The 26701-nt window shown below is 40.0% G+C and overlaps 1 protein-coding gene across 1 annotated transcript; it reads right to left on the bottom strand.

Annotated features, from left to right (window-relative positions):
• Positions 1–2719: 2719 nt before the first annotated feature.
• On the bottom strand, positions 2720–25747 carry LOC117458074 (vasodilator-stimulated phosphoprotein-like). The gene is made up of 5 exons (XM_034098311.2): positions 25458–25747; positions 23968–24139; positions 3866–4046; positions 3330–3378; positions 2720–2986 (listed from the first exon to the last, which is right to left on the bottom strand). The coding sequence occupies exons 1-5, from the start codon at positions 25460–25462 to the stop codon at positions 2740–2742; spliced, it is 654 nt and encodes a 217-aa protein (XP_033954202.1). The 5' UTR covers positions 25463–25747; the 3' UTR covers positions 2720–2739.
• Positions 25748–26701: the final 954 nt, after the last annotated feature.

Raw genomic sequence — 26701 nt, 5'->3', positions numbered from 1 at the left:
CATCAAATGTGATTGAAATGGACAGATTCCTGTACATTTCAATCACTTTTAATGGGAGTCGGTGTGGATGGCCTGTTGAATCCGATTTTGAGCACTCTTTTCCCCGCATAAACTAGTTTAAATCACCGTTAAACACTTATTCTGTTGATGTCTATATAACCGACTTCCCGCTATGCATTAAGTCGGTTATATGGACCCTGTACACTAGGCATACCGCGGCCGGTAGTAAATGTCCAACCATTGTACCCTCTGGTCCCTAGGGTATGTAAGGGAAACTTCTGCAGCAATGGAGAGTCAGGACTCAGAGGGACACAAGGAGAGTTGGAGCTTTGATGTCAAACACTGGTGTTTTATTACAAGTATCGGCCAGAGAATTCATATCACAAGTCACAGCAGCCAGAAGTTCTGACTGCGTTGCCACATCAATTCTGACCAGCCTCTCTCTCTCTCTCGATAGACCTTTTAACTAGTTTACAGAGAGTTAATCAACAGCTGGGAACACTGGAGATATCCCCAACATCTGGAGACACTGAATCACTTGCCTGACTCTTAGGCTCTGTGACCGAGAGTTGACCGGTCATAAAACTGAGAATAAGTGCAGCAGCACATTCTTTAAAGGAGATAATGAGTCAGGGTTGGTTATTAACGTCAACAGTTAAATATCTTAGAAGTAAGACATAATTATTCCCTCACAGCTATTGTGTTTTGCAAAATGTTCTATGGGACGTCTCTACTGAACGTTTTCGTTTTTTCCCACAGTTAGAAGTTGGCAGTATTAAACACATTGGTGTTATCAAATGTAAAACATATAATTAATAAATGGGTGAAATTCGCTTGTGTCCATAATGGGCAGCATTAATATATAGCATTAATATATACCCACATGACAGCTCATTGTTACTTTGTAATTCTACTCCACTACAATTCAGAGTTTAACCTGGTATTTTTACTCAATTCAAGATTTCAAGATGTTCTAAGGTTTATTGACATATCATATACACAACTATGGTGTGGTTATGTAATGAGTGAAAAACTTGGGTCGCAGCTGAGCTTCCTCAACAGTGCATTACAAGACATCTATCAATATGTGTGTATACCTCCACCATTAAACTCATATTCTGCACATTTCTTATACTATCTACATACATAAGAGTATAATTCATATGTATAATATCAGTTAAAATAAGTGCTTCAACATAGTATTAGACGTTAAGTACTTTGTCAGGCTTAATATTTATCTGTTGATACCCTTAAAGTTGTTTTCTTATTTGAAAGAAGACCTTAACCTAAAGTATTCTTTAATGTGTTGATAAAGGTTCATTCGTTTTTATGTTTTGCACATCCTCATATTAATATCTTTGTACATTCAGCACTAAACTGTTTTATTGTAGAGATCACTTACAGTATCTTCTTGATTTTTTATATTCTATATTTCTATCATTGCTCTTCTACTTTCCCGCGATGAAAGTATGCACTCTTAATATTTTTTTCATCAAATAACATTATTCAACAAAAATAACATTATTCAACAAATATAATTTAATAACCTGCTTTAACCACTAGGCGGTCCACACAAGGTACACACAGCCATAATAACTTTGTTTCATGTTTTCACATAATTTTACAGCGTATTGCTATACTATTTCAGACTCAGTATTTACATTCTTATATTCAAAGAAAATCAGTAATATCTTTAAAAACTACAGTCCTTTTCTATCAGCTGTGCACCGTTATGGTGTAAATATAACCTATCTATGAATTGGATCAAATGTAAAAGTCAGCCGAATTAGTGTTGATACTGCAAGGAGACGTATTGTGTGAAGAGAAATTGAAGATGTTGTTTAATATGTTGATATATTTATGATCCACGTCAAGTATTCAGTTTCGGTGGCATTTCTTCCAGTTTGTCCAAAGATTTTCTCATCAGGGCTCTCTAAATAAAGAACTACGGCAGATCTGTAATATGTAATGCAGCCGCACCGTGTATTACAATGCCGTTATGTGATGACTTTCAAAGAGAACACTCGGAATAAAGTATTTTTTATTTTTTTTAAATGTTTTTCGGATTTCATATCGCACTAACACCATATCCCTACATGCATTGCAGCTAAAACATCCAATCAGCGAGCTTAAACCATAGCTGAGGATCTTGGGTAACCAGTTCGGTGGCTGTGTATCGCAATGACGCTCGAAATGTATAGGCCTACGTCTGTTTCCGTTTATTTTTATTTTGAAATTCAGTTCCTGACGGACGCCAAAAAAGCCTGAGATTATGGAATTAAACAAATAAAAGGATAACTGAGTGTTATTGGTGAGTAAATAACAGTGTGTTATTTAGAAAAGAATAACAAGGAAAAAAAGATTTATAAAATACAGATGTCAGTATTCTGAGGCTCTGAGCCCCATTTATTTTCCTCACAGACGACAAAAAAAGTCCGACATTATACGACTTAAAATAAAAACAGTAATCGTGGCTTGATATTGAGTAAGAACATGTTTTTATGAACCCCACAGCTTCCGGTCTTCCAAGACCCGAACGGACAAAAAGACGTGTTGCAGGCACGAAACATACCACCAATAGAAATACATTGCTTTTAAAATCGTTCTGTGTGACACGAAAAAAAGGGGGAAATCGTGTTGGTGAACACGATTCAATAGATTAAATGTCGTGACTATAACACGACATGCCGTGAGACTGGGTTGGGTGATTGCATTGGTGGAGTACTTCAAGAGAGATTGTCAATTCTTTACCTTCACAGTTTTACGCAGTTTGGCTCCTGACAGAGCTGTCGCCAGATTGTTTCCACCCCCACTTCCTCCTGAAGGGGGCGGTGGTGGTGCAGGTGGGACCACTCCCCCAGCAGGAGTTGGTGGTGGTGGTGGGCCCGGAGGTGGTGGGGGTCCAGGGGGGGAGGGTGGAGTGGTGGCAGGGGCAGGAGGAGCAGCAGGGGCAGCGGTCTCCGTCTCCTGCCTCTGACACTCGGCTCTGGACAGACGTGGACACATTCTAATGTTGGTGTGAAAACCCAGCAGTTTCTAAAAATGGTGTCATATTTAAATGTTGCTTCTCTTTCAGCTGAGTTAAATCCATAACAATATCATTTAGTTCTGGGAGATTTTAGTACAAGCGCCTACGGCGCCAGCTTCTCGAATGTGGGGACGATCAGTTTATCATATAGTGAACTGAATATCTCTTTGACTGTGGATTGATAAAAGTGAGAAATCTGACAGAAACTTGATACTTTTGGAAAATGATCTCAAATGTTAAAAAAAGGAATAAATAAGCATGATGACAGTCACTGATGAATATGATTTATAGGAAATAGTACCCTGTATGCTCCTCCAGCTCCTGTGCAGAGGGTCTGTTCTGAGCTGGGCCTAAGCAGAAACATTGTTATTATTAACTAATAAGTGTTCTCCTCTAAATCAACACTTTTCAAAAGAACACAGTAGATGAAAACAAGGTTGTAGTAGAGAGAGAAAATAACCTAACTACGTTCATTTTGATAGTATACTTTCATCATATACAATGTAGTGGTTTCCTTTTTTATGTAAAAAATAAAGCGATTAAGTAATTTGTCACTCACTGGAATGAATACATTATTATTATTATTATTATTATTATTATTTCAAACCGTATGTCAGTGCAATATCACATTTTCAACACACAGCAGCAGGACTATAGCAAAATGCAGTGATGACCTGTTTATTATTTCAATCAGTGTGTTCCATTTATAAGACACAATCAGGCTTTGATTATGATTGATGCTATACACATAGCGGCTACACAGATCACAGTATGACTGCTTTTATACATACATACATAGCACCCTGCCCTTCCTGCTAACTCTTCCTGTTGCTCTACCTGTGCCTGCTGGAGAACGAAGAGCCTGCAGTGCATGCATCATGGAGTGGGCAAAAAGAGCAGCATCTTCCAGACTGCCGAAGTTCAGCCCCCACACGTGTTTGGGATCCCGCCACTGATGGAAGTTTGGAGTGGCTTGGTTGTACTTTATCCCTTTGACAAGAGGACAGTTGATCACCACCTAACAGAGAGGAAGGATGTGAGACCTTGGGGGTCTTAGCTCAGTCTGTCACAAACACCTTCCACATTAAGAGTTATGCAAACTCATTTGACTCAGATGTATAATGTATGATGTATCTGTCAGTTTATACAGATTATGACAGCTCAAAGTTTAGGTAATGGTATTGTGGTTAGAGTGGCTCGGCTGATCAGAACCAGGTGAAGAGTCACTAAATCAAAGCATGCTGGTAGGGAGATCCACTGACACGGAGCAGCCTTCTTCCATTCTGCAAAAAAACAACAGCGTTTATTAAAAATGGCCGGGTGGCAGAAACTGAGGTATTCCACAAAGTAACATAAACAATACAGCCGTCCTTTATTTCTTGAGGCTGCTTCGTGTCAGTGGATCTCCCTCTCAGGACCCAGACTACTGCAAGGAGACCAGAACCAGGTTACCAGCATGCTTGTATTTAGCAGAGGTGGGACCAAGTCATTGTTTTGCAAGTCCGAGTCAAGTCTCAAGTCTTTGCGCTCAAGTCCAAGTCGAGTCTCAAGTCTTTGCGCTCAAGTCCAAGTCGAGTCTCAAGTCAGGTTGGGCAAGTTCAAGTCAAGTCCAAGTCCTAAACTTTGACAAAACGAGTCATAAACAAGTCATTATGTGCTTTTAACCAAATGTAATGACATCGATCAACAGAATAATACTTAATTAAAACTGCGGTCACGGACGTGCACGCAGTTGTGGGCGGGCCTTCGCGTCCGAGTGCCTGTAGGGGAGGGTCGCCGGTCGTCCTGGCGTCAAGCAGATGCGCGCGTGTCCTCCGAAATGAGCCGTTCGTAATTTCTCAAACGTGCGCGTCCCAGACTCCCAGGTCTTCCGGCAGCGACCGGGAAACGTATGTGGGCTCGCCGCCTCGAAGGGAAACACATTTCTGTAAAGGGTCGTCGACGATCGATTATCGCGGAGGCTGTCTGGAGGAGCCGTAACCTGTTAAACCCCGAGCCTGTTTTTCAGGTTTCAGGCTCGAAAATGACATTCCCAGAACAAATTACCATAACTTCACTTCTAAAAGGTTTATATGAATTTTATCAAATCAAGGTTACATCTGTGAGTTGGATGTAGAAGTGTCAGAATCAATATAGATTGTTCTGTGTCAGAGTAAATTCAGATGGAACATAGCAAAAAAATGTAAATTCCTGTCTCCGCCTAAAGAAAACCCATTACTTATAGTGAAGACCAACCTTGAATGATGGGTTAGTAGCCTAAAAGCTTTAGGAATCCAAAGTATAACATAATAAGTACCCTGTATCAAGAGTTAGGCAAAACAAGTGACATTTGACCTTTTTAGAGAGGTTTATGAAAATAAAGTCCAGGCGGAATAAGCTTTGGGCACATTTGACCTTTTTCAGGTACCAGACTATACAAATCATTGTATTACATTGAATCATCACTATAGGTATCAGAGATGTTCACAAGTCTTTTTTTGCAAGTCCAAGTCAAGTCTCAAGTCTTTGGTCACGAGTCCAAGTCAAGTCTCAAGTCTCTAACGAATAAAAGTCTCATGTCTCTTCTGGTTGTAATAAGCCTTCTATTGTCTGCTGCTATCCAGTCTGTTAAGAATACTGCACAGCTATATCTAAGAAATTCAAAGCATTTACTGTGTTATTATCACTCCTATATCTATTAGCATACAGTATCAGTACTGATTAGTTGTTTGTTATATGATCACTTTAAACAGGCTATTGCAATGCAATATGAGGAAAAACATCACACTTTAGCTAAATGCAAACAACTTATAAGCAAAACACTTCAGAATCAGAAATCAGTATCACAAATACTTTATTAATCCCCCGCAGGGAAACTGTTAAAAGTACTTAAAAGCGGGTAATGATTAACGTTACCGACCTTTTTTATGTCATGTCAAGAGTTGGATGTCAACGCCACTCAACTCAAACAAGTGTGACAAGCAATTCACTAATCTTTTCAAATATTCAGTTACAAAGCTAGTAGCAAGCTAAGTTAACATGACATAGCTGATGCTGAGCTAAACATGTTTGCTAACCGTCCATATGCGTTAGAGTTTTCAAGTGCCTGATGACATTCGACGTTGTTGCGCCAGCATCCTTGATTTTGATATTGCAGACTTTGCAGTGTGCGCTCCTTTTGTTGGTGCCGCCGGCGTTTTGTTCGAAGTTGTTGTAGTTGAACCTAATTACAAGAGGTACAGCCGCAGGTGTGCCGCCGGTCGCTATTGTGTTACTACGAGGTAGTAACAGAGGCGCGCACGTCTGCGTAATGAGCCCGGCTAAAATAACTGGATGGCCTGCCTGTCTGTCAGCCTTCCATCTGGGCACACATTTCTCTCGTGCCCTCATTGGTCAAGGAAGTAGCAGCCTCTAGCAGATTATCTCCGGTTGTGTATTTTCAAATTCTAGCGATCTCGAGCCGGTTTCTCTCAAATGTACCTACCCCACCTTTAATACGCCAAAAATAGAAAACACAATGATTGTTCACGAGTCCCAACACACGAGTCCAAGTCGAGTCTGAAGTCTTTTGGTCACGAGTCCAAGTCAAGTCTGAAGTCTCTGTGTGTGCGACTCGAGTCCGAGTCGCAGACTCGAGTCCCCATCTCTGATAGTTATTCATTCCACCCAAAACAACAACAACAAATATTTAAAAAAAAATATATATATATATATATATATATATTGTTGTATGTGTGAGTGTGTGTACTAGGTGTCTGTAAGTGTAGGTGTGTGTATGTGTAGGTGTGTAAGTGTAGGTGTAGCTGTGTGGGTATGTGTAGGTGTGTGTAGCTGTGTGGGGATGTGTGTGTATGTACCAACGCACTATACAATAAACTACACTGTAGGTCATTGTGTGTAAGTGTACTTGCACAATAAAAAAAACGGAAACATAAGTGACATTTGACTCCAACTGGGGCAGATTTATTTCAAACATTTTACCAACACACTATAGGCATGTAAAAACAATTTTTTTACCAATGTACTATACAATAAAATCACACTAGGTATATAAAAACAACAAGTAATTTTTTTTAAATAAACACTCGCAAAACGTTATACCTACCTGAACTTTATACCTATCTGAATGTTCCAGTATTTAGGTCGTGCCACTCCCTGAAACAGTTCTTTTTGACAGTGAAGCACAGAGGGACCTGGCACTTCCTGCAGTACACAGGTGTCTTCACCCTTTTGAGTCCAGCATCTAGGCGCCTCCTGCAGTTCTTCCTGACCTTGGTGGCATCTTCCCATAATACTCGGGCATGCATGTGAGTGGTGGAGGAGGGGGTGGTGGAGGTGCAGGGCCTTCAGCAAACTCCAACAATTCTGCAGCAAGCTGCTCCCTGAAAGTCTTCTGGGTGTGAGGCTTTGTCCTGCTGGGGTCACACCCCATCTAACAAATGTGGAAAAACAAAGAGATTCGATTAATTCACTGGCTTATACTTATTGATAATAATATTGGACTATAAATTAATAATATGACACCAAATAAATAAGTAAACACATGTATATATTCATTCACTGGCCATTCATTTAGAAAATGTAACTCAAAAAGACAAGTAACACTATTTAGCATTTTGGCTAATCATTCCTGTTGGCTAAGCTAACACTAGGCGCATTCAGCTGCGGTACTTTTCCCACAAAGGTTCATGCGAACTCTTTAGTTCGCATGAACTAAGTACAGATCGCGTTCACACCGGAAAAAGTCCCTGGGGTGGATTAGGCAAATGAAGCCGCTGACGTCACTTCTTCTTCTTCTGCTTTGGGTTTACTGGCAGGCCGCAAACCACTTCACGGCGTATAGCTGCCACCCAAAGTCCCCGGCCGGAAGTCCCCGGAGTTGGGGAAGGCTTCAGTAGAAGCTGCTGGGACTCCCAGCAGCTTCTACTGAAGCCTTCCGAGTAAATCGCCAGAACGCCGACACCTCCTCATCTCCACCGCTCCCATGTTTTATTTTGTGTTGCCATAAGTTAGTCTCTCTGCGTTTCTGCGATGGGCTAATGCTAATGCTAATAATGCTAATGCGAGGATAATAAAATGGCGGCTTCACAAAACTTTTTGGGAGTTTTACGGGCCGTGGTTTACAATCCGCCCAGCCAATCAGACATATAGCTCTTTTCTCACAAAAGAGCCGCTCGAAAGTCCCTGCTCTCTAGCAGGGACTTTCGAGGGGGTAAAAAGGTTTGCATGAACTAATTTTAGTACCGGCTCTTTTTGGTGTGAACACGATCATGAACTAAGTTCGCATGAACCTTTTTGGGAAAAGTACCTCAGTGTGAATGCGCCTACTGTGATGCAGTTCCACCAAACACAAAAGTAATATATAAAAAAGATAATATTGGACTATAAATGAATAATATTACACCAAATAAATAATTAAACACATCTATATATTCATTCACTGGCCATTCATTTAGAAAATGTAACTCCAAAAAGACAAGTAACACTATTTAGCATTTTGCCTAATCATTCCTGTAGCTTCTTGGCTAAGCTAGCACTGTGACGCAGTTCCACCAAACACATAAGCAATATATAAAAACAGAGAGATTACATACCTTTCCCGTGGTGGAAGATCAACATCCGAGTCACTACTGTCCGGATCCAGGTCTGGCTGGAGGAGATCTTCATCATCCGACGAAGAGTCATCTGGTAGGATCATAGCCCCGCTATCGTCAGCTAGCATCTCTAGCACCTGCTCTGTGGTGAAGCTCTCCCTTCTGGCTGCGTAATGGAGCCGGAGCGGGCGTAGTTTATACTACGCAGGATCATATCTTTGGAACCCATTGGTCGATTTGGGTGATTGACACCTTTTATGAACCGTTAGAGCCAATAGAATCGAGTGACAGTTAGTAACTTTCAGATGATATGTAGTTTGTGCAGAAAATATTAAGTTTTAAAGATCATTTTTGCTAGTTAGCACCGGAAGTAGCATCTGCCCGTTTTAGCTAAGGGCTAATGCTAACGCTTCTTGTGACACTTTTGTTTTGTTTCGGTAAAAATGGTTCTTATCGTCAGTTAGCTGAGATTCTTCTCGTTAATCTGGTATAACACATTGATAGGTTTTTAAATATTAAGATGCCCTGAGACAGTGTCGAGAAAAAAAACCAGGGTCCCCGGGGACCTTCGGGTTTAACAGGTTAACCGTGGCGTGCGGTGCAGTGGGTTGTGCAGACGTTCTGCCCTTGACTGTTTGTTTACTCAATAAACGCATCTCCTCTGGATATTAGGCCATGTATGTTCCATACCAGTAGAGTTTGCTTTTTGTTGTTGTGTTTATTGATCAAAAAGCAAACCTTCAATACAGCTGTTATGTGGTCAAGGTAAGTAAAGTAATAATTGAAGCTGTGTATTGGTTAATATTAGCATATGACTTAAAATGAAAACACAACAGCATTTCACAAAACGCCACAGCATTTCACAAAACGCTACAGCATTTCAGAAAACACCACAGCATTTCACATTGGACGGAAAGGGTATTCCTTTAGGGAGAACACTTCTTGTTTATGATTGGACAGAGCCAGCCAGACAGCACTGCTGTGATTGGTTGTTTTTGCTGCCAGTGAAGAAATGACGCTTCGTGATTGGTCAACGTCCGACAGCGCAATATGTCCCAACCGGTCCCTCCAAACACATCAGCCGTTAGCACACACTCAGAGCTCACAGCTCCTCATATCTGTTCAGAAACTGGACAAAAGTTAAATATGTACAAACCACAGACTGTCTTTGTCATGGCGAATACAGTCGCTGCTTTATTTATGTCTGTATGACGTTGTTGTGAGTGTGGACGGAGCAGCTACAGATTAGTTTAGCCTGATGGATCCGATTCCATTCTGAAAACACGCATTTTAAAAGCTTTTCGCCTGCCGTCTTGTCTGCAGACTTGTCAAAGCATTAATTCATGGTTTGTACTAACCGTTATCAGTATGTAGTTACTTCGGCATCACTTTGAAACGTGTATTACAATTAAATCACTGTCAAATATGTTCATTTTGTTGTAGTTGGTATCTCCTATAGGATTTACATGGAGATACTTCCCGCCCCCTCTCCAGCGCGTCTTGTTTGAATGACAGGAGCAAACACAGCTGACAGCCGCGGTGAAACTCAAGCGATTAGAGCGATGCGAATATTGGGTAGTCTACCATAGTATTTACATGGAGATAAGCCCCTTAAAAACCATTAATTAATAAAGCATTAATTCTGTGTTTACTCCTGTGATTCAAAAAAGACGCTGGAGAGGGGGCGGGCTAAACTATCAGGCTAAACTAACCTGTAGCTGCTCCGTCCACACTCACAACAACATCATACTAGTGTTGTCGCGATACCAACATTTTGGTTTCGATACCGATACCAAGTCAAGAATTGCGATTTCGATTCTTTTTCGATACTTTTCTTAAAAAAAGGGAAACAGTCTTAAATATAATCAGGGATGCAAACTCATCAGGTATGAAAAAGGTGACAAGGATCCGAGCCCCCGACCCCACGGAATATCGGCTTTAAAATTAGGAATAAGAGATGATTTTAACAGTCAGAACAACTAAAGCAGCAGTGTTACTAAGAACAGAAACGCCAAAGAGTCACATCTAATATAAATATATATAAAAGCATTTATTTTAATTGTGTAGCAGTGAGTTTAACATTTTGGCAGCACTGTTGAGCATTTTGAAAATGTATTTTCATGCCTCTGTGCAAGGCTTAGTCTTTCTATCTTTATAGCCACTGGTGTAAAGTAACTAAGTTCATAAACTCAAGTACTACTTGGATACAATTTTGAGATACTTGTACTTTATTTAAGTATTTCAATGTTTCTTTTGCTACTTTGTACTTCTAATCCACTACAGTTCAGAGGTACATGGTGTACTTTTACTCCACTACATGTATTAATCCCTTTAGTTACTTCACGGATGTGGAGGAATGATGTGAAATATAACCAAGTGTTAAATCAGACTTTAGTTCCACCTGGAGTAAATTCACCAGCTGCAGTATACAAAGTCATTCAAACTAGCTGCACCTTTACCAGCTTTGAGAACACTTTCATGATCAATCATTATAAAACATATCATATATATTATTCTGAAATGGACCAATCTGCACAATGACTACTTTTACTGTCTTTCACTATATTTTGATGAGAATACTTTTCTACTTTCACTTGAGGAACATTTTGAATGCAGTACTTTTACTGTAACAGAGTATTCCTACACTCTGGTGCTTCTAGTACAAGACCTGAGTACTTCTACTTTTACTGTCGCTACTTTAACTATATTTTGATGATAATACTTTTGTACTTTTATTTGAGGAACATTTTGATTGCAGGATTGTTCCTACATTCTGGTACTTATACTTTAACTCATGTACAAGACCTGGGTACTTCTACTTTTACTCAAGTACAAGATATATACTTATACCACCTCCGTTTATAGCCTATGAAAAAAACTAATAGAAAACGAAGGCTAAAGCTAACGTTAGCCGTTAGTTATGCTAGTTTGCTAGTTAAGTTTGCTCAACGATAATATTGCGACAGAAAAACTTTTCAGTGCACATCACGCTCTGCCGCTCCGACAGGGAGCTCTGCTCTGAACACCTGAACGGCCCGTTCACAAACTTCTGGCGTCTTTTTTGTCAACAAGCCGAGGCGCAACGGCAGTTGCACTCCCACTTGCAGCCATGCTTCTCGTTTTCTCACATGCTCTGGCAGCTAGCGCGTGGCCGCGTGCACGAGAGAGGGGAGGGACTTAGAACGTGCTTGAGAGGAGCGGGACTGCAGGCACGGTTGCAGTGCAGGGAGTGGAAGCAGATCGCTGAACACACACGGCTCTTAATAAAACGGCGCTTTTTCACAGGAGTACTTTTCCCCGTCATTCTTAAAGTACCGATACTAATGAAACGGAGGAATCGTACCGTTTTTAACGGCAAGGTATCGCGGTACCTTTCAAGTATCGGTACACCGTGCAACACTACATCATACAGACATAAATAAAGCAGCGACTGTATTCGCCATGACATAGACAGTCTGTGTTTTGCATATCTTTAATTTTTGTCCAGTTTCTGAACAGATATGAGGAGCTGTGAGCTCTGAGTGTGTGCTAACAGCTAACGGCTGATGTGTTGGGCCAATCACAAAGTCATTTCTTGATTGGCAGCAAAAACAACCAATCACAGCAGTGCTTCTCTGGCTGGCTCTGTCCAATCACAAACAATAAGTGTTTTCCCTAAGGAATACCCTTTCCGTCCAATGTGAAATGCTGCACTGTTTTGTGAAATGCTGCGGTGTTTTGTGAAATGCTGTGGCGTTTTGTGAAATGCTGTTGTGTTTTCATTTTAAGTCATATGCTAATATTAACCAATACACAGCTTCAATTATTACTTTACTTACCTTGACCACATAACAGCTGTATTGAAGGTTTGCTTTTTGATCAATAAACACAACAACAAAAAGCAAACTCTACTGGTATGGAACATACATGGCCTAATATCCAGAGGAGATGCGTTTATTGAGTAAACAAACAGTCAAGGGCAGAACGTCTGCACAACCCACTGCACCGCACGCCACGGTTAACCTGTTAAACCCGAAGGTCCCCGGGGACCCTGGTTTTTTTTCTCGACACTGTCTCAGGGCATCTTAATATTTAAAAACCTATCAATGTGTTATACCAGATTAACGAGAAGAATCTCAGCTAACTGACGATAAGAACCATTTTTACCGAAACAAAACAAAAGTGTCACAAGAAGCGTTAGCATTAGCCCTTAGCTAAAACGGGCAGATGCTACTTCCGGTGCTAACTAGCAAAAATGATCTTTAAAACTTAATATTTTCTGCACAAACTACATATCATCTGAAAGTTACTAACTGTCACTCGATTCTATTGGCTCTAACGGTTCATAAAAGGTGTCAATTACCCAAATCGACCAATGGGTTCCAAAGATATGATCCTGCGTAGTATAAACTACGCCCGCTCCAATAAGTGTTCTCCCTAAGGAATACCCTTTCCGTCCAATGTGAAATCCTGCACTGTTTTGTGAAATGCTGCGGTGTTTTGTGAAATGCTGTGGCGTTTTGTGAAATGCTGTGGTGTTTTGTGAAATGCTGCGGCGTCTTGTGAAATGCTGTTGTGTTTTCTGAAATGCTGTGGCGATTTGTGAAATTCTGTTGTGTTTTGTGAAATGCTGTGGTTTCTTGCACTTCAGGGCCACCGTACAATAGAGATGTTTTTATTTTAAAGTAAATTCAGATGGAACATAGTAAAAACATGTAAATTCTAATGTCCGCCTAAAAAAAAAACATTACTTATAGTGAAAACTACCCTTGAATGATGAGTTTAGTAGACTAAAAGCTTTAGGAATCCAAACTATAACATATAATAAGTACCCTGTATCAAGATTGATGCAAAACAAGTGAAATGTGACCTTTTTAGAGAGGTTTAGAAAAATAAAGTCCACCTCACCTCTGGGTAATTTGGGAACCATCAGTTCCATTTGAACGTTTTCACTGTAAAAATCATTTTATTACTTTGAATTATCACTATAGGTATTCATTCCATCCAAATACAACTGTTGTGAAAAAATAAATAAAATAAAAATAAAACATACTCTGTTATCCTCTTAGGCCCCACGGACCCGAAATCGCGTCATTTTCAGGAAACAACGTATAAGGAAGCTTAATATTTAATAAACTATGAATATTTTATATCCATAGAACGGGAAAAAAACTAATTTAACTGATCTTTTTCATTTATTTTTTCACAAAAAACACACAATGCTAACAGTGAGCCTCTGAATTAGCCCCGAGCGAAAAATGCTAACCTATTACTGCACCGAAAATCACTCCTAGCTCCCTTATTACTTATCCTAGCTCTACATCCAACACATTGTTTATGACCGCAAGGAGACACAGAATCTAACGGTGCCCACCTCAACACTAAAAGATACAAATTAGCGAGGTTACCAACAAAAACGTACATCAAAACAAGTGGCGCTAGGTATTAGCATTAGCACTGCACACACCCACGGCATGTTCCAATGAAAAGCATACATATATATAAATAAAGTATAAAGTATAGGTCAACACATTTCAGTATAACACACCAATTGCGATATTACTCACGTTTGACACCGTGGAGCAGGGTTTCTATGTACCGAGAAGTGGGTAGTTTAATGAGTCTGTTGACGACAAAACCTCCGCGCACACAGACAGCCAAGAATGGCCAAGCTACCTGAATTAAGTCTCTCCCTAAACCGGCAATACCGGAAATGTGACATCCGGTTTGTCCTTCACAATAAAGTTTTTCAAAATAAAGGTAGGCCTACATTTAATATTGACGTATCAAATTGATTAAAATGTCTTACACAACACATGTATCGAGACAATAAATGAACTGTTTATATAGTCGATCAACACTGTGTATGTTACTCATTACAGGATAATCACATGGCACTAAATCAGACCGGCTGTTCTCCTCTGTTTACATCCTGCTGGTTTAAATTATGTGTTCTATAGGCTCTGTGCACAAGATTGAGTTGAGTAGTGAGCCATTCGTTTTTTTTCATGGTGAGATGTCTGCTGAGAGGTCCTTGTATACCTCGCTGACTTTGAGGACATCTGGGTCTGGCAGCTCCCCCCGCACGGCCTTGTAACGTGTACTCCTTTGAACACAGCTACATACAATTACTTAGGACAATATATATTACCTTACACCGTCAGCAACTGTAAACTGCTTTGGCATAGTGGAAATGAACACCATGTCACTCACTCTGCCTGGTTTCACACACTATTAATTACACAAAAGAATTGTCAATTTAATTGAAAAGGTCGTTGATGCAATATACTAAAGCAGCTCTTGGCACAAAGGAAATACTCATTAAATCATGGATTGGCTGTGAACACATACTGTTCTATTGTATTACATAGAAAGATGTGTTACTGTTCTGCTTGTAGTGGAAATACTGTTTGTAGTCGTAGATAGAAAAACAAAGATGGAAAACATTTCACCATACATGGTTTAGGAGTTTTATATGTATTGGGTGTTTATGGTTAATGTGGGAAATTAATAAGCAGAGCTGTTGCTGGTAAGTTTCTGTGCTATCATAATAGTAATGTGTATACAGCGTTTCGTGAATATCTGGAAAAATATGCGAGTAGTTTGGAGTCATTTGAGACTGGTACAGAAATGGTACATTCTCTGTTAGCCTACGTTCGCCCCGATTGAGCTAGCAACTATTTTATTCGCAATGTAACATCATATTGGATATGGGCTTAACTTGTCCTGGACTGGAATTTTTCCGATCTTTTCCCGAGGAGGTGTTTGCGAAAAAGCGCTTAAAATGCATGAATAACACCGATATTTCAAAATGGCCGACTTTATAGGGGGCGGGGCTAATGGAAGCTATTTTGAAATATGTCCGCAATTCCATCAGTAATGTCTGTGGCAAGATTGGGGTAGTTTGGAGAAACTATATGTGACTATCGCACAATAGGGGGCGCTACTGAGCTGGTGTACAAAAATGTACATTTTTTTTGTACAGTCTGGAAAAAGACGTGGGTTGTGACGTGTGTTCCAAGTTTTGCATCCAAAAGTCATTTTAGCGATTTTATGGCATTTAAATCGTCAAAATTGGTACATGTTCCGTTGGCTTACGAGCTTCCCGTTTGAGCAGTCGACTATTCATTCGCAATTTAGCATCACATTGGATATGGGCTGATCTTGTCCTGGTTTGAAATTTTTCCGATCATTTTCCTAGGAGAAGTATGCGAAAATGCGCTTAAAATGGACATATTTCAAAATGGCCGACTTCATGGGGGGCGGAGATAATGGAAGCCATTTTGAAATATGTCCGCATTTCCATGAGGAATCTCTGTGCCAAGTTTTGGGTAGTTCGAAGAAACTATATTTGACTACCGCACAATAGGGGGCGCTACTGAGCCATATTTGCTAAAACGTCCGATTTTTTTCTACAGTCTGGAGAAAGTTGTGGGCTGTGACATGCGTTCCGAATTTAAAGGCCGTAACTAATTTTTTCCCCTACTTATGGCTCGGTACATTTTTTAACCCTTCGATTTCGAGAACAAACTGAATAGGACACGCCCACATTTTTCATTGGTTGCGACCCTTTAAATATAAGTTTATACTCACCCTGCCAGTATGTCTATGACAATATATATTGTTTTAGTCCATCGGTTCTTGAGATATAAATTAGTTGTGTTTTTGGCGCCCCCTATTGTTCGAAATGAACATTGTTTGATGTGCCTATTCCCCAAGACACACTGAACCTATCCTCCGAAATCTGTGATATTTAGATATATTTTGGATGAATTGTGAGCATTTATGTGTAGGCCACACCCTTTTGCTAATACGTTTTGATTGATGTCGGCCACATTTTTCCACACCTCGTGCTCATTTTATACGGTAATGTGTCTGCCCCTCCATTGATGCTGTGCACTAAGTTTGGTTTGGAAAATCAAGAAATTGGAATTTAAGTTAATATTTCAATGTTTTTCACATTATGCTAATTAAAAAAAAATCAAAGTAGGCGGAGCTTCGGGATATGAGAAGATAATATGTAGAGCTGCTCCACCCGGATAAGTGTGCAAAATGTCAGGTCCGTCAGACTTACGCTGCGACTTTGTACATTTTTCGAAACACTGAATTTACACGGGTGGCGCTAGAGAGCAAGTTGAAAAATGTTCACCCATCGAATCCAGAATGTTAACATTTTCACCGGTCCTGGCGGCGTTGCCAAATGTCGCTACATGAATAGTGTCGTAACCCCCTCAAAAACAGGTCAAAAGTGCAGAACCGGTAAAAGAAGAATAATTAAAACTGCGGTCGCACTTGTGCGCGCAGTGATGAGCGGGCCCTCGCGTCCGTGCGCCTGTCGGGGAGGGTTGCTGGTCCCCCCCCCTCAGTCCTCCGAAATGAGCCGTTTGTCATCCCTCTAAATTGTTAACCTGACTTTGCGTTCCTTTGTTTCTGACCAGGAAATCTTAGGCATGTGCGCCAGTTCTGTCGGTACCATTTTTCCTGCATCAACCAGTTAGCGATATGCCAACAGTGAAGAATAAACATATTTATAACTAGTTTAGCTAGCTCCAGAGGTAGATGGAATAACTAAGTGTGTTTGGTCTAACTGTTAGTGTGTGTTTTGCTCAGCTCCGCAGTCCGTCACAGCAAACATTTAAATGTAAACCTAAGACGCAAAGAAGTCCAAGATAACAGATACATATAAACAACCATAATGTAGATTCAATGATATGAGAGAAGTTGTAGATTAAGTGTAGACAGTATTTAAAAAAAGACAATGTTAACAGCAATGTAATAAGTATATACAGTATTATGCAAAATGACAAGTACTACATGGCACACAGATGCAATTTTTTAATTATAAGTAAAAGTATGTAAGGCTGAAGTGACAGCAGTGATGAGCATTTAGATTAATGACGGGCATATTTATCGACTGAACATGCTCATTGTCTACAGTAATGTGTCTGACCCTCCACTGATGCTGTATACTAAGTTTGGCGTTGAAAAAGAAAACATGGAAATTTAAGTGAATATTTCACTGTTTTTAACATTATGGTAATTTTAAAAAAATGAAGAGGTTGGAGCTTTGGGGTTCCAGGACATAATATGTAGAGTAGGTCCAACCGAATAAGTGGGCAAAATGTCAGGTCGTTCGGAGTTACGGTGCCACTTTGTAAAGGTTTCCAAAAATGGAAATGTAGTAGTTTGGATGAATTTGTGACATGTAAATCGTCAAAAATGGTGTATTCGCTGTTAGCTTACGACCTCCACGAGTAATTTTTCAAAAATGTGCTCCTCAATTAAGTATCATATTGGATAGGGGCTGAACCTGTCCTGCATTGGAATTTTTCCGATCATTCCCCTAGGAGGAGTTTGCAAGAACGTGCGTAAAATGGCTGAAAAACGCACATTTTTCAAAATGGCCGACTTTCTGGGGGGCGGGGCTAATGGAAGGCAATTTGAAATATGTGTGCAATCATAATAGCAATATGTATACAGCGTTTCGTGAATATCGGAATAACTATATCCGAGTGGTTTGGAGTAATTTGCGACATGTAAATCGTCAAAAATTGTGTATTCGCTGTTAGCTTACGACCTCCACGAGTAATTTTTCAAATATGTGCTCCTCAATTAAGTATCGTATGGGATAGGGGCTAAACCTGTCCTGCATTGGAATTTTTCCGATCATTCCCCTAGGAGGAGTTCGCAAGAACGTGCGTAAAATGGCTGAAAAACGCACATTTTTCAAAATGGCCGACTTTCTGGGGGGCGGGGCTAATGGAATGTATCTACAAATATGTCCGCAATTCCATGAGTAATGTCTGTGCTAAAATTCGTGAAGTTCTGAGAGTTATATGTGACTACCACACAATAGGGGGCGCTAGTGAGCAGTATTTTTGAAAAATTGCATTTTTTTTTTTACATTCTTGAAAAGGTCGTGGGCTGTGATGCGTGTCCCAAGTTTTGCGTACCAAAACACATTTAAGCACATCGTCATAAAAAAAAAAGTACAGGCCACGCCCACAATTGTCATTCGTTGTGACACTTTAAATATAAGTCCATACTCATCCCCAGAGTATGTCTAAAAAAATATATATATATTTCGTCCATCATTTCACGAGTTATACATTTGTCATGTTTTTGGCGCCCCCTATAGTCCAAAATGGATATTACTTTTTGTGCTTATTCCCCAATACAGACTGAACCTTACCACCAAAATGTGTGTTTTTTTGGTACATTGTTGATGAATTATGAGAATTTCTATCTAGGACCCGCCTTTTTGCAAAAACGTTTAGAGTAATGACGGCCACATTTATCGACTGAACATGCTCATTCCCTACGATAATGTGTCTGACCCTCCGGCGATACTGTATACTGAGTTTGGTGTTGAAAAACCAAAATTGGAAATTTAAGTGAATATTTCACTGTTTTTAACATTATGGTAATTAAAAAAAAATGAAGGAGGTGGAGCTTTCGGGTTCCAGGACATAATATGTAGAGTAGGTCCACCCGAATAAGTGGGCAAAATTTCAGGTAATTCTGAGTTACGGTGCCACTTTGTAAAGGTTTCCAAAAATGGAAATGTAGTAGTTTGGATGAATTTGTGACATGTAAATCGTCAAAAATGGTGTATTCGCTGTTAGCTTACGACCTCCACGAGTAATTTTTCAAAAATGTGCTCCTCAATTAAGTATCATATTGGATAGGGGCTGAACCTGTCCTGCATTGGAATTTTTCCGATCATTCCCCTAGGAGGAGTTTGCAAGAACGTGCGTAAAATGGCTGAAAAACGCACATTTTTCAAAATGGCCGACTTTCTGGGGGGCGGGGCTAATGGAAGGCAATTTGAAATATGTGTGCAATCATAATAGCAATATGTATACAGCGTTTCGTGAATATCGGAATAACTATATCCGAGTGGTTTGGAGTAATTTGCGACATGTAAATCGTCAAAAATGGTGTATTCGCTGTTAGCTTACGACCTCCACGAGTAATTTTTCAAATATGTGCTCCTCAATTAAGTATCGTATGGGATAGGGGCTAAACCTGTCCTGCATTGGAATTTTTCCGATCATTCCCCTAGGAGGAGTTCGCAAGAACGTGCGTAAAATGGCTGAAAAACGCACATTTTTCAAAATGGCCGACTTTCTGGGGGGCGGGGCTAATGGAATGTATCTACAAATATGTCCGCAATTCCATGAGTAATGTCTGTGCTAAAATTCGTGAAGTTCTGAGAGTTATATGTGACTACCACACAATAGGGGGCGCTAGTGAGCAGTATTTTTGAAAAATTGCATTTTCTTTTTTACATTCTTGAAAAGGTCGTGGGCTATGATGCGTGTCCCAAGTTTTGCGTACCAAAACACATTTAAGCACATCGTCATAAAAAAAAAAGTACAGGCCACGCCCACAATTGTCATTCGTTGTGACACTTTAAATATAAGTCCATACTCATCCCCAGAGTATGTCTAAAAAAATATATATATATTTCGTCCATCATTTCACGAGTTATACATTTGTCATGTTTTTGGCGCCCCCTATAGTCCAAAATGGATATTACTTGTTGTGCTTATTCCCCAATACAGACTGAACCTTACCACCAAAATGTGTGTTTTTTTGGTACATTGTTGATGAATTATGAGAATTTCTATCTAGGACCCGCCTTTTTGCAAAAACGTTTAGAGTAATGACGGCCACATTTATCGACTGAACATGCTCATTCCCTACGATAATGTGTCTGACCCTCCGGCGATACTGTATACTGAGTTTGGTGTTGAAAAACCAAAATTGGAAATTTAAGTGAATATTTCACTGTTTTTAACATTATGGTAATTAAAAAAAAATGAAGGAGGTGGAGCTTTCGGGTTCCAGGACATAATATGTAGAGTAGGTCCACCCGAATAAGTGGGCAAAATTTCAGGTAATTCTGAGTTACGGTGCCACTTTGTAAAGGTTTCCAAAAATGGAAATGTAGTAGTTTGGATGAATTTGTGACATGTAAATCGTCAAAAATGGTGTATTCGCTATTAGCTTACGACCTCCATGAGTAATTTTTCAAAAATGTGCTCCTCAATTAAGTATCATATGGGATAGGGGCTGAACCTGTCCTGCATTGGAATTTTTCCGATCATTCCCCTAGGAGGAGTTTGCAAGAACGTGCGTAAAATGGCAGAAAAACGCACATTTTTCAAAATGGCCGACTTTCTGGGGGGCGGGGCTAATGGAAGGCAATTTGAAATATGTGTGCAATCATAATAGCAATATGTATACAGAGTTTCGTGAATATCGGAATAACTATATCCGAGTGGTTTGGAGTAATTTGCGACATGTAAATCGTCAAAAATGGTGTATTCGCTGTTAGCTTACGACCTCCACGAGTAATTTTTCAAAAATGTGCTCCTCAATTAAGTATCGTATGGGATAGGGGCTAAACCTGTCCTGCATTGGAATTTTTCCGATCATTCCCCTAGGAGGAGTTCGCAAGAACGTGCGTAAAATGGCTGAAAAACGCACATGTTTCAAAATGGCAGACTTTCTGGGGGGCGGAGCTAATGAAAGGCAATTTGAAATATGTGTGCAATCATAATAGCAATATGTATACAGCGTTTCGTGAATATCGGAATAACTATATCCGAGTAGTTTAGAGTAATTTGCGACATGTAAATCGTCAACAATGGTGTATTCGCTGTTAGCTTACGACCTCCACGAGTAATTTTTAAAAAATGTGCTCCTCAATTAAGTATCATATGGGATAGGGGCTAAACCTGTCCTGCATTGGAATTTTTCCGATCATTCCCCTAGGAGGAGTTCGCAAGAACGTGAGTAAAATGGCTGAAAAACGCACATATTTCAAAATGGCCGACTTTTTGTGGGGCGGGGCTAATGGAATGTATGTACAAATATATCCGCAATTCCATGAGAAATGTCTGTGCCAAAATTCGTGAAGTTTTGAGAAACTATATGTGACTACCACACAATAGGGGGCGCTAGTGAGCAGTCTTTCTGAAAATGTACGTTTTTTTTTTACATTTTCGAAAAGGTCCTGGGCTCTGACGTGTGTCCCAAGTTTTGCGTCCGAAGCTCATTTTATGCTATCGCAATTTAAAAATAATGTATAGGCCACGCCCACATTCTAAATTTGTTGCGACACTTTGAATCTAAGTTCGTAGTTGCCCCGAGAGTATGTGTAAACAAAAAACAAAAAGAATAGTCCATCCGCTCTTGAGTTATAAATTGGCGGTGTTTTTGGCGCCCCCTATAGTCCAAAATGAAAATACTTTGGTGTGCCTATTCCCCAAGACAGACTCAACGTTTCCACCAAAATCTGTGATGTTTGGATACATTGTTGATGAATTATGATCATTTCTTTCTAAGCCCCGCCTTTTTGCGAGAACGTTTTAATTCATGGCGGAAATAATTATCGTTTGAACATGCTCATCTCCTAGGGTAATGTGTATGACCCTCCGGCAATACTGTATACGAAGTTTGGTGTTGATAAACAAAAAATTGAAATTTAAGTGAATATTTAAGTGTTTTGAAAATTATGCTAATTTAAAAAAAAATAAAGTAGGCGGAGCTAAAGATTCCATTTGGATTATTTGTAGAGCAGGTCCACCCGGATATGTTTGCAAAATGTCAGGTCATTCGGAGTTACGGTGGGACTTTGTGAATTTTTCCAAAATGGAATTGAAATAGGTGGCGCTAGCGAGCAGGTTGGACAATTTGAACTCATTGACTCCAGAATATCAAATTTTTCACCGGTCCTGGCGTCCGTGCAAAATTATACAACTTTTTCAGCATCCTAAAGGCCTGAAAACAAGGATTCCGTAATTATATAATAATAATAATAATACCACGAATAACAATAGGTATCCTTGCACTTCGTGCTAGGACGCCGTTGGGTCCTAGCACTCTCGTGCTCGGGCCCTAATAATACTGACGATTTCAATAGGTCTTTGCACTACGTGCTCAGGCCCTAATAATCAAACTGCTCTTTATTAGTCACATTAATCATTTAATAATCCATTTTCTCTCTGCTGGTAAAGTAACGTGTTTTTTTCTATTTTAAGAGGGATCAGTAAGGTTAGGCTACCGTGACGGTTTGATTCAGAAGGAGTTTAATGTATAAGATCCCTGATGTTGAGGTAACCAGAATGTTTATTTCCACTGTGTACAACATGTTGTAAGGGACCCAGAATCTATCTTTATGCCAGGGATAATGTGCAGCCAGGCGGTCTCTATGGGGAAGAGAACACCTGCATCTAGATCCCTCTGCAGGTGGTACTTTAACTATATTTTGATGCTAATACTTTTGTACTTTTACTTGTAACATTTTGAATGCAGGACTTTTTATTGTAACCGAGGTTATTTTCATTTTACAAATCCTGCACTCAGCTTTGCTTTCTCCAATATCATTGAAAAGCAGCAGACGCTGCTTCTTTTTTGGGTTTTCGCTCATTTCTTGACTTTTTCCAACGCGCTTGCATTTAAATCCGTCTCCCCGTCGCTCTGTGCAGCTGGCCTGTACCACTACACCTGCTGTGCCCCCCACCCTTCTTTCACATAATGGTATGATCCTAGTGTTCCCTCGCATATGATTGGCCGCATGGTAGCTAAATCAAGTCCCGCCCCTGCCTGCATGGATTCTCAGCAAGAGTAGGAGCGGCTGGAGATTCTGCTCTCCCCGACGGGAGGCTGCTCTTCTAGCGGCAGCTCGCGATCGGCGTGTTGGAGACCTCTGAATTAAATGATCAAGTCACCTCAAGTCAGAAGGCTCGAGTCCAAGTCAAGTCCCGAGTCATTGGTGTTCAAGTCCAAGTCGAGTCGCAAGTGTTTTGTGATTTTGTCAAGTCGAGTCTCAAGTCATCAAATTGGTGACTCGAGTCTGATTCGAGTCCAAGTCATGTGACTCGAGTCCACACCTCTGGTATTTAGTGACTCATTACCTGATTCTGACCAGCTGTCTGGCCTCCAGTGGTGACACTGGATTGGACAAAAGGAGCACATTCATTAATTTCCCAAGTAACATGTAATCTGATCGCAGGGACATCCAATCATCCAATCAACCTTCAGACTGAGTCTCTAAGCAACCTCTGACAGTACGCCATGTTTGGTGTGAGATGTGAGAGCAGGCTGAAGAAGCCACATCTCAGCAAAACTAAAAACTACAAAAGTATGGGAACAAGCTTTGATTTCTTATTTCTATTGAATAGCTGCTGGCATGTATGTATTGCATAGATAGACCAAATGCAACGATGAGGCTAATGTTCAATAGGTTATGCTGTGTTTTAAGCAAACTTGAAATATTTTCATTGAACTTGGTGAAACTGAGCTAAACTGGAATTACAGCTGAGTTTGTCATTCTATTGTTGACCTAGTGAGTTGTTCCCTCAGGGTGTGTTGTACCTGCTGGTCAGCCTGCAGTGTGCGTCCCACCACTCTGAAGGTATTGGCCCCAGGGTGATGATAGATGTGGACTCGGCTGATGGAAGCAGCCTCAGATCCCGCTGGCACCCATCGCTTGTGGACATCATCATACAGCATGACTGTTGCTCTTACTTGGCAGATACTAGACTCTCTTTGGGGACGAGAAGTTATGAAAAAGGATGACATGATGCTCATGCTCATTAGTAAAGAAAAAAAGGTTGCTGAATGTGGAGGGAAACAAATGTGTAGTGTAGTGGCAGTAATGTAGATATGGACACCTGGTTTTGAAGCGGTAATGCGTGAATACTCATATGTAGTCTATAGTCTTTGTGCGGAGGGCACTGCACTGTGTATGGTGTAACTTCCTCTCACTCAATATGTAAGGATATATATAATAAGCAGGTATAATTTGAACGCCAGACAAGAACATTGATGTTGTGCACATTTTTTAAAAACATGGTCAAGGTTTATATGAGCTGCTGACATTGTATAGCATAGTAAAAGTATAATACATAGTGTAATCTGTATTAATACATATTTTAAACCTTTAAATGCATTTTATTTAAATCTAAATCAGCAACAATAACTATCATACAGTGCAGTGAAATAATACAAATTGGTTAGAAATGTATTGCCTTGAATATAAAGCGTTCCAGGGAAAGACCATAGACTGTATATATAAAGGGGAAAGACACATCATTTATAATTTTACAAAAAGTGACATCAAACCTCTTCTTTGAAAGCACCGCTATGATTTTGTCCATTTGTCATAGAATATTCCTTTTACACTTATGTCATTACTTTACCGTCTGAATCATTATGACTATGAGTTATTTTGACTTAACTTGTTTTTGCAAGCCTGTGGGAAATATTGACTTCCTGCCAAAATGTTTTTAATGATTTGACAACTTCCTGTGTTCGGCACAATGCTACCTAACATGGACTACTATTTCTTTCTTAAAAACGTTATGTATACCTTACCGGGGTAATCAATTGTTAAAGCATCTCCGAACAGAGTCAAAAGCCAAATAAGAAAGAGGGATTGGATGATCAATAACAATGAAACATGATAAAAAACAGCGAAGTGCATAATACTCCTTTCACCCAATCCACAAATCATTGCACCTATGGTTTGTATTACTGTACTATATTATTATATAGATACAATTATAAATGTGTATATTAATATGAATGCATGTGATACAGTAATTGCTAAGGATTGATGTAATTTGTTCCTCAGTGCTGGGTGATGGTGACAGACACATACTAGATAAACACAATTTGTTAAAAACTATTCTGCTATGCACTCAGAAATATAGCAGGACATGTGGTTGGAACGAAGAGGGTTTTAAGCAGATAGGAAGCTTCATTTCTGGAAGGTTTTAGCTACGCGTGATGCATCCTAGAGCAAGACCTAACCCAAAGCACAGCTTTGATTGCACTAACACTATCCCCGGTGTAAGACTCACCCCATCGTGTCGCTGCAGTCAGTCTCCAACGTTTCACTTGCTTTTCAACAATGTGCTTCTCCTCATGAAATGTAATCCTCCCTCTCAATCCCGCACACCTCAATTGCTCTCTCGTGCACTTCTGCTTTTGTATTTTCATTTCCTCGACAGGGCCTTTTTCTCTTCCTGTTCTCGTCTTCAGCACATTTTGTTTTATTGTTATTTTCACATCTCCTCCTTTATCTGTCTGCTTGTGACACAGCATGCATTTCCTCCTGTCCGGTGTTAGCAATGAAAGAACAACTGCAAACTTGTTTTGAGAACACTGTACACATCTATATTAAACATGATAAAAGTCAAATGCTCCACTGTGTGTGTGTGTGTGTGTGTGTGTGTGTGTGTGTGTGTGTGTGTGTGTGTGTGTGTGTGTGTGTGTGTGTGTGTGTGTGTGTGTGTGTGTGTGTGTGTGTGTGTGTGTGTGTGTGTGTGTGTGTGTGTGTGTGTGTGTGTGTGTGTGTGTGTGTGTGTGTGTGTGTGTGTGTGTGTGTGTGTGTGTGTGTGTGTGTTTGCTTCAGTGTGTGTGTATGTTTGCTTCAGTGTGTGTGTGAGTGAAACTAACACATTGTCAGTGACTAGCTGTGTCCCTTTAATAGATGTCTCTAGTGTCGTTCATTTCCTCTTACCTAACCATCACTCTACTGTTCCTCATTCTCCGAATACCAGGCTGAACATAATGTCCAGCATTTCACAATTTCAATAGATTTTAAGTTAACAACATAATCCAGTCAATTTGAGAAAAGTGAACACAGTCACTCCCGGTATTTCCCTGTTATTAAATATGAATAAGAGCAACACCAAAATCGCTTTTGGAAAAAATCCTCTGAGAAAGCTTCTTATTTTTGTGTTTGTGACAAAAAACAATAGGGTCCCTGACAATTTAAGCCTCAGGTTTACTTTCACACACTTGTATAGGACATTTTGAAAGTGAAGCAACACATTGGAAATGGTGGGTAGTGAGGGCTATGACGATACAGGCCATGGGTATGACAGGCAATGTGGTTGTGTGGCATACAGATGTCCTGTAGCCATCTATTTGAGTAACCTTTGGTCTTTGTTTAGGCCTTGGTTCACACAGTATGTTTATATATAGAAATGTTATTCATTGGGATAAACCCCTTGAGATGCACCATCTCGTTTTCAAGGGGGTCCCGACAATAGCAACAACTTACAGACACATAAACAAAAAGACAAAATGCAAAACATGA

Source organism: Pseudochaenichthys georgianus, chromosome 14 (assembly GCF_902827115.2).
Source record: "Pseudochaenichthys georgianus chromosome 14, fPseGeo1.2, whole genome shotgun sequence".
Classification (NCBI taxonomy): Eukaryota; Metazoa; Chordata; class Actinopteri; order Perciformes; family Channichthyidae; genus Pseudochaenichthys; species Pseudochaenichthys georgianus.
This window is presented reverse-complemented; position numbering and strand designations above follow the sequence as displayed.

Coding starts and splice junctions, on each gene's coding strand:
- LOC117458074 (XM_034098311.2), bottom strand. Junction 4,047..23,967: donor CACTGCAGGCTGACCAGCAG/GTACAACACACC, acceptor CCTCTCTGTTAG/GTGGTGATCAACTGTCCTCT. Junction 3,379..3,865: donor TCGTTCTCCAGCAGGCACAG/GTAGAGCAACAG, acceptor GTTTCTGCTTAG/GCCCAGCTCAGAACAGACCC.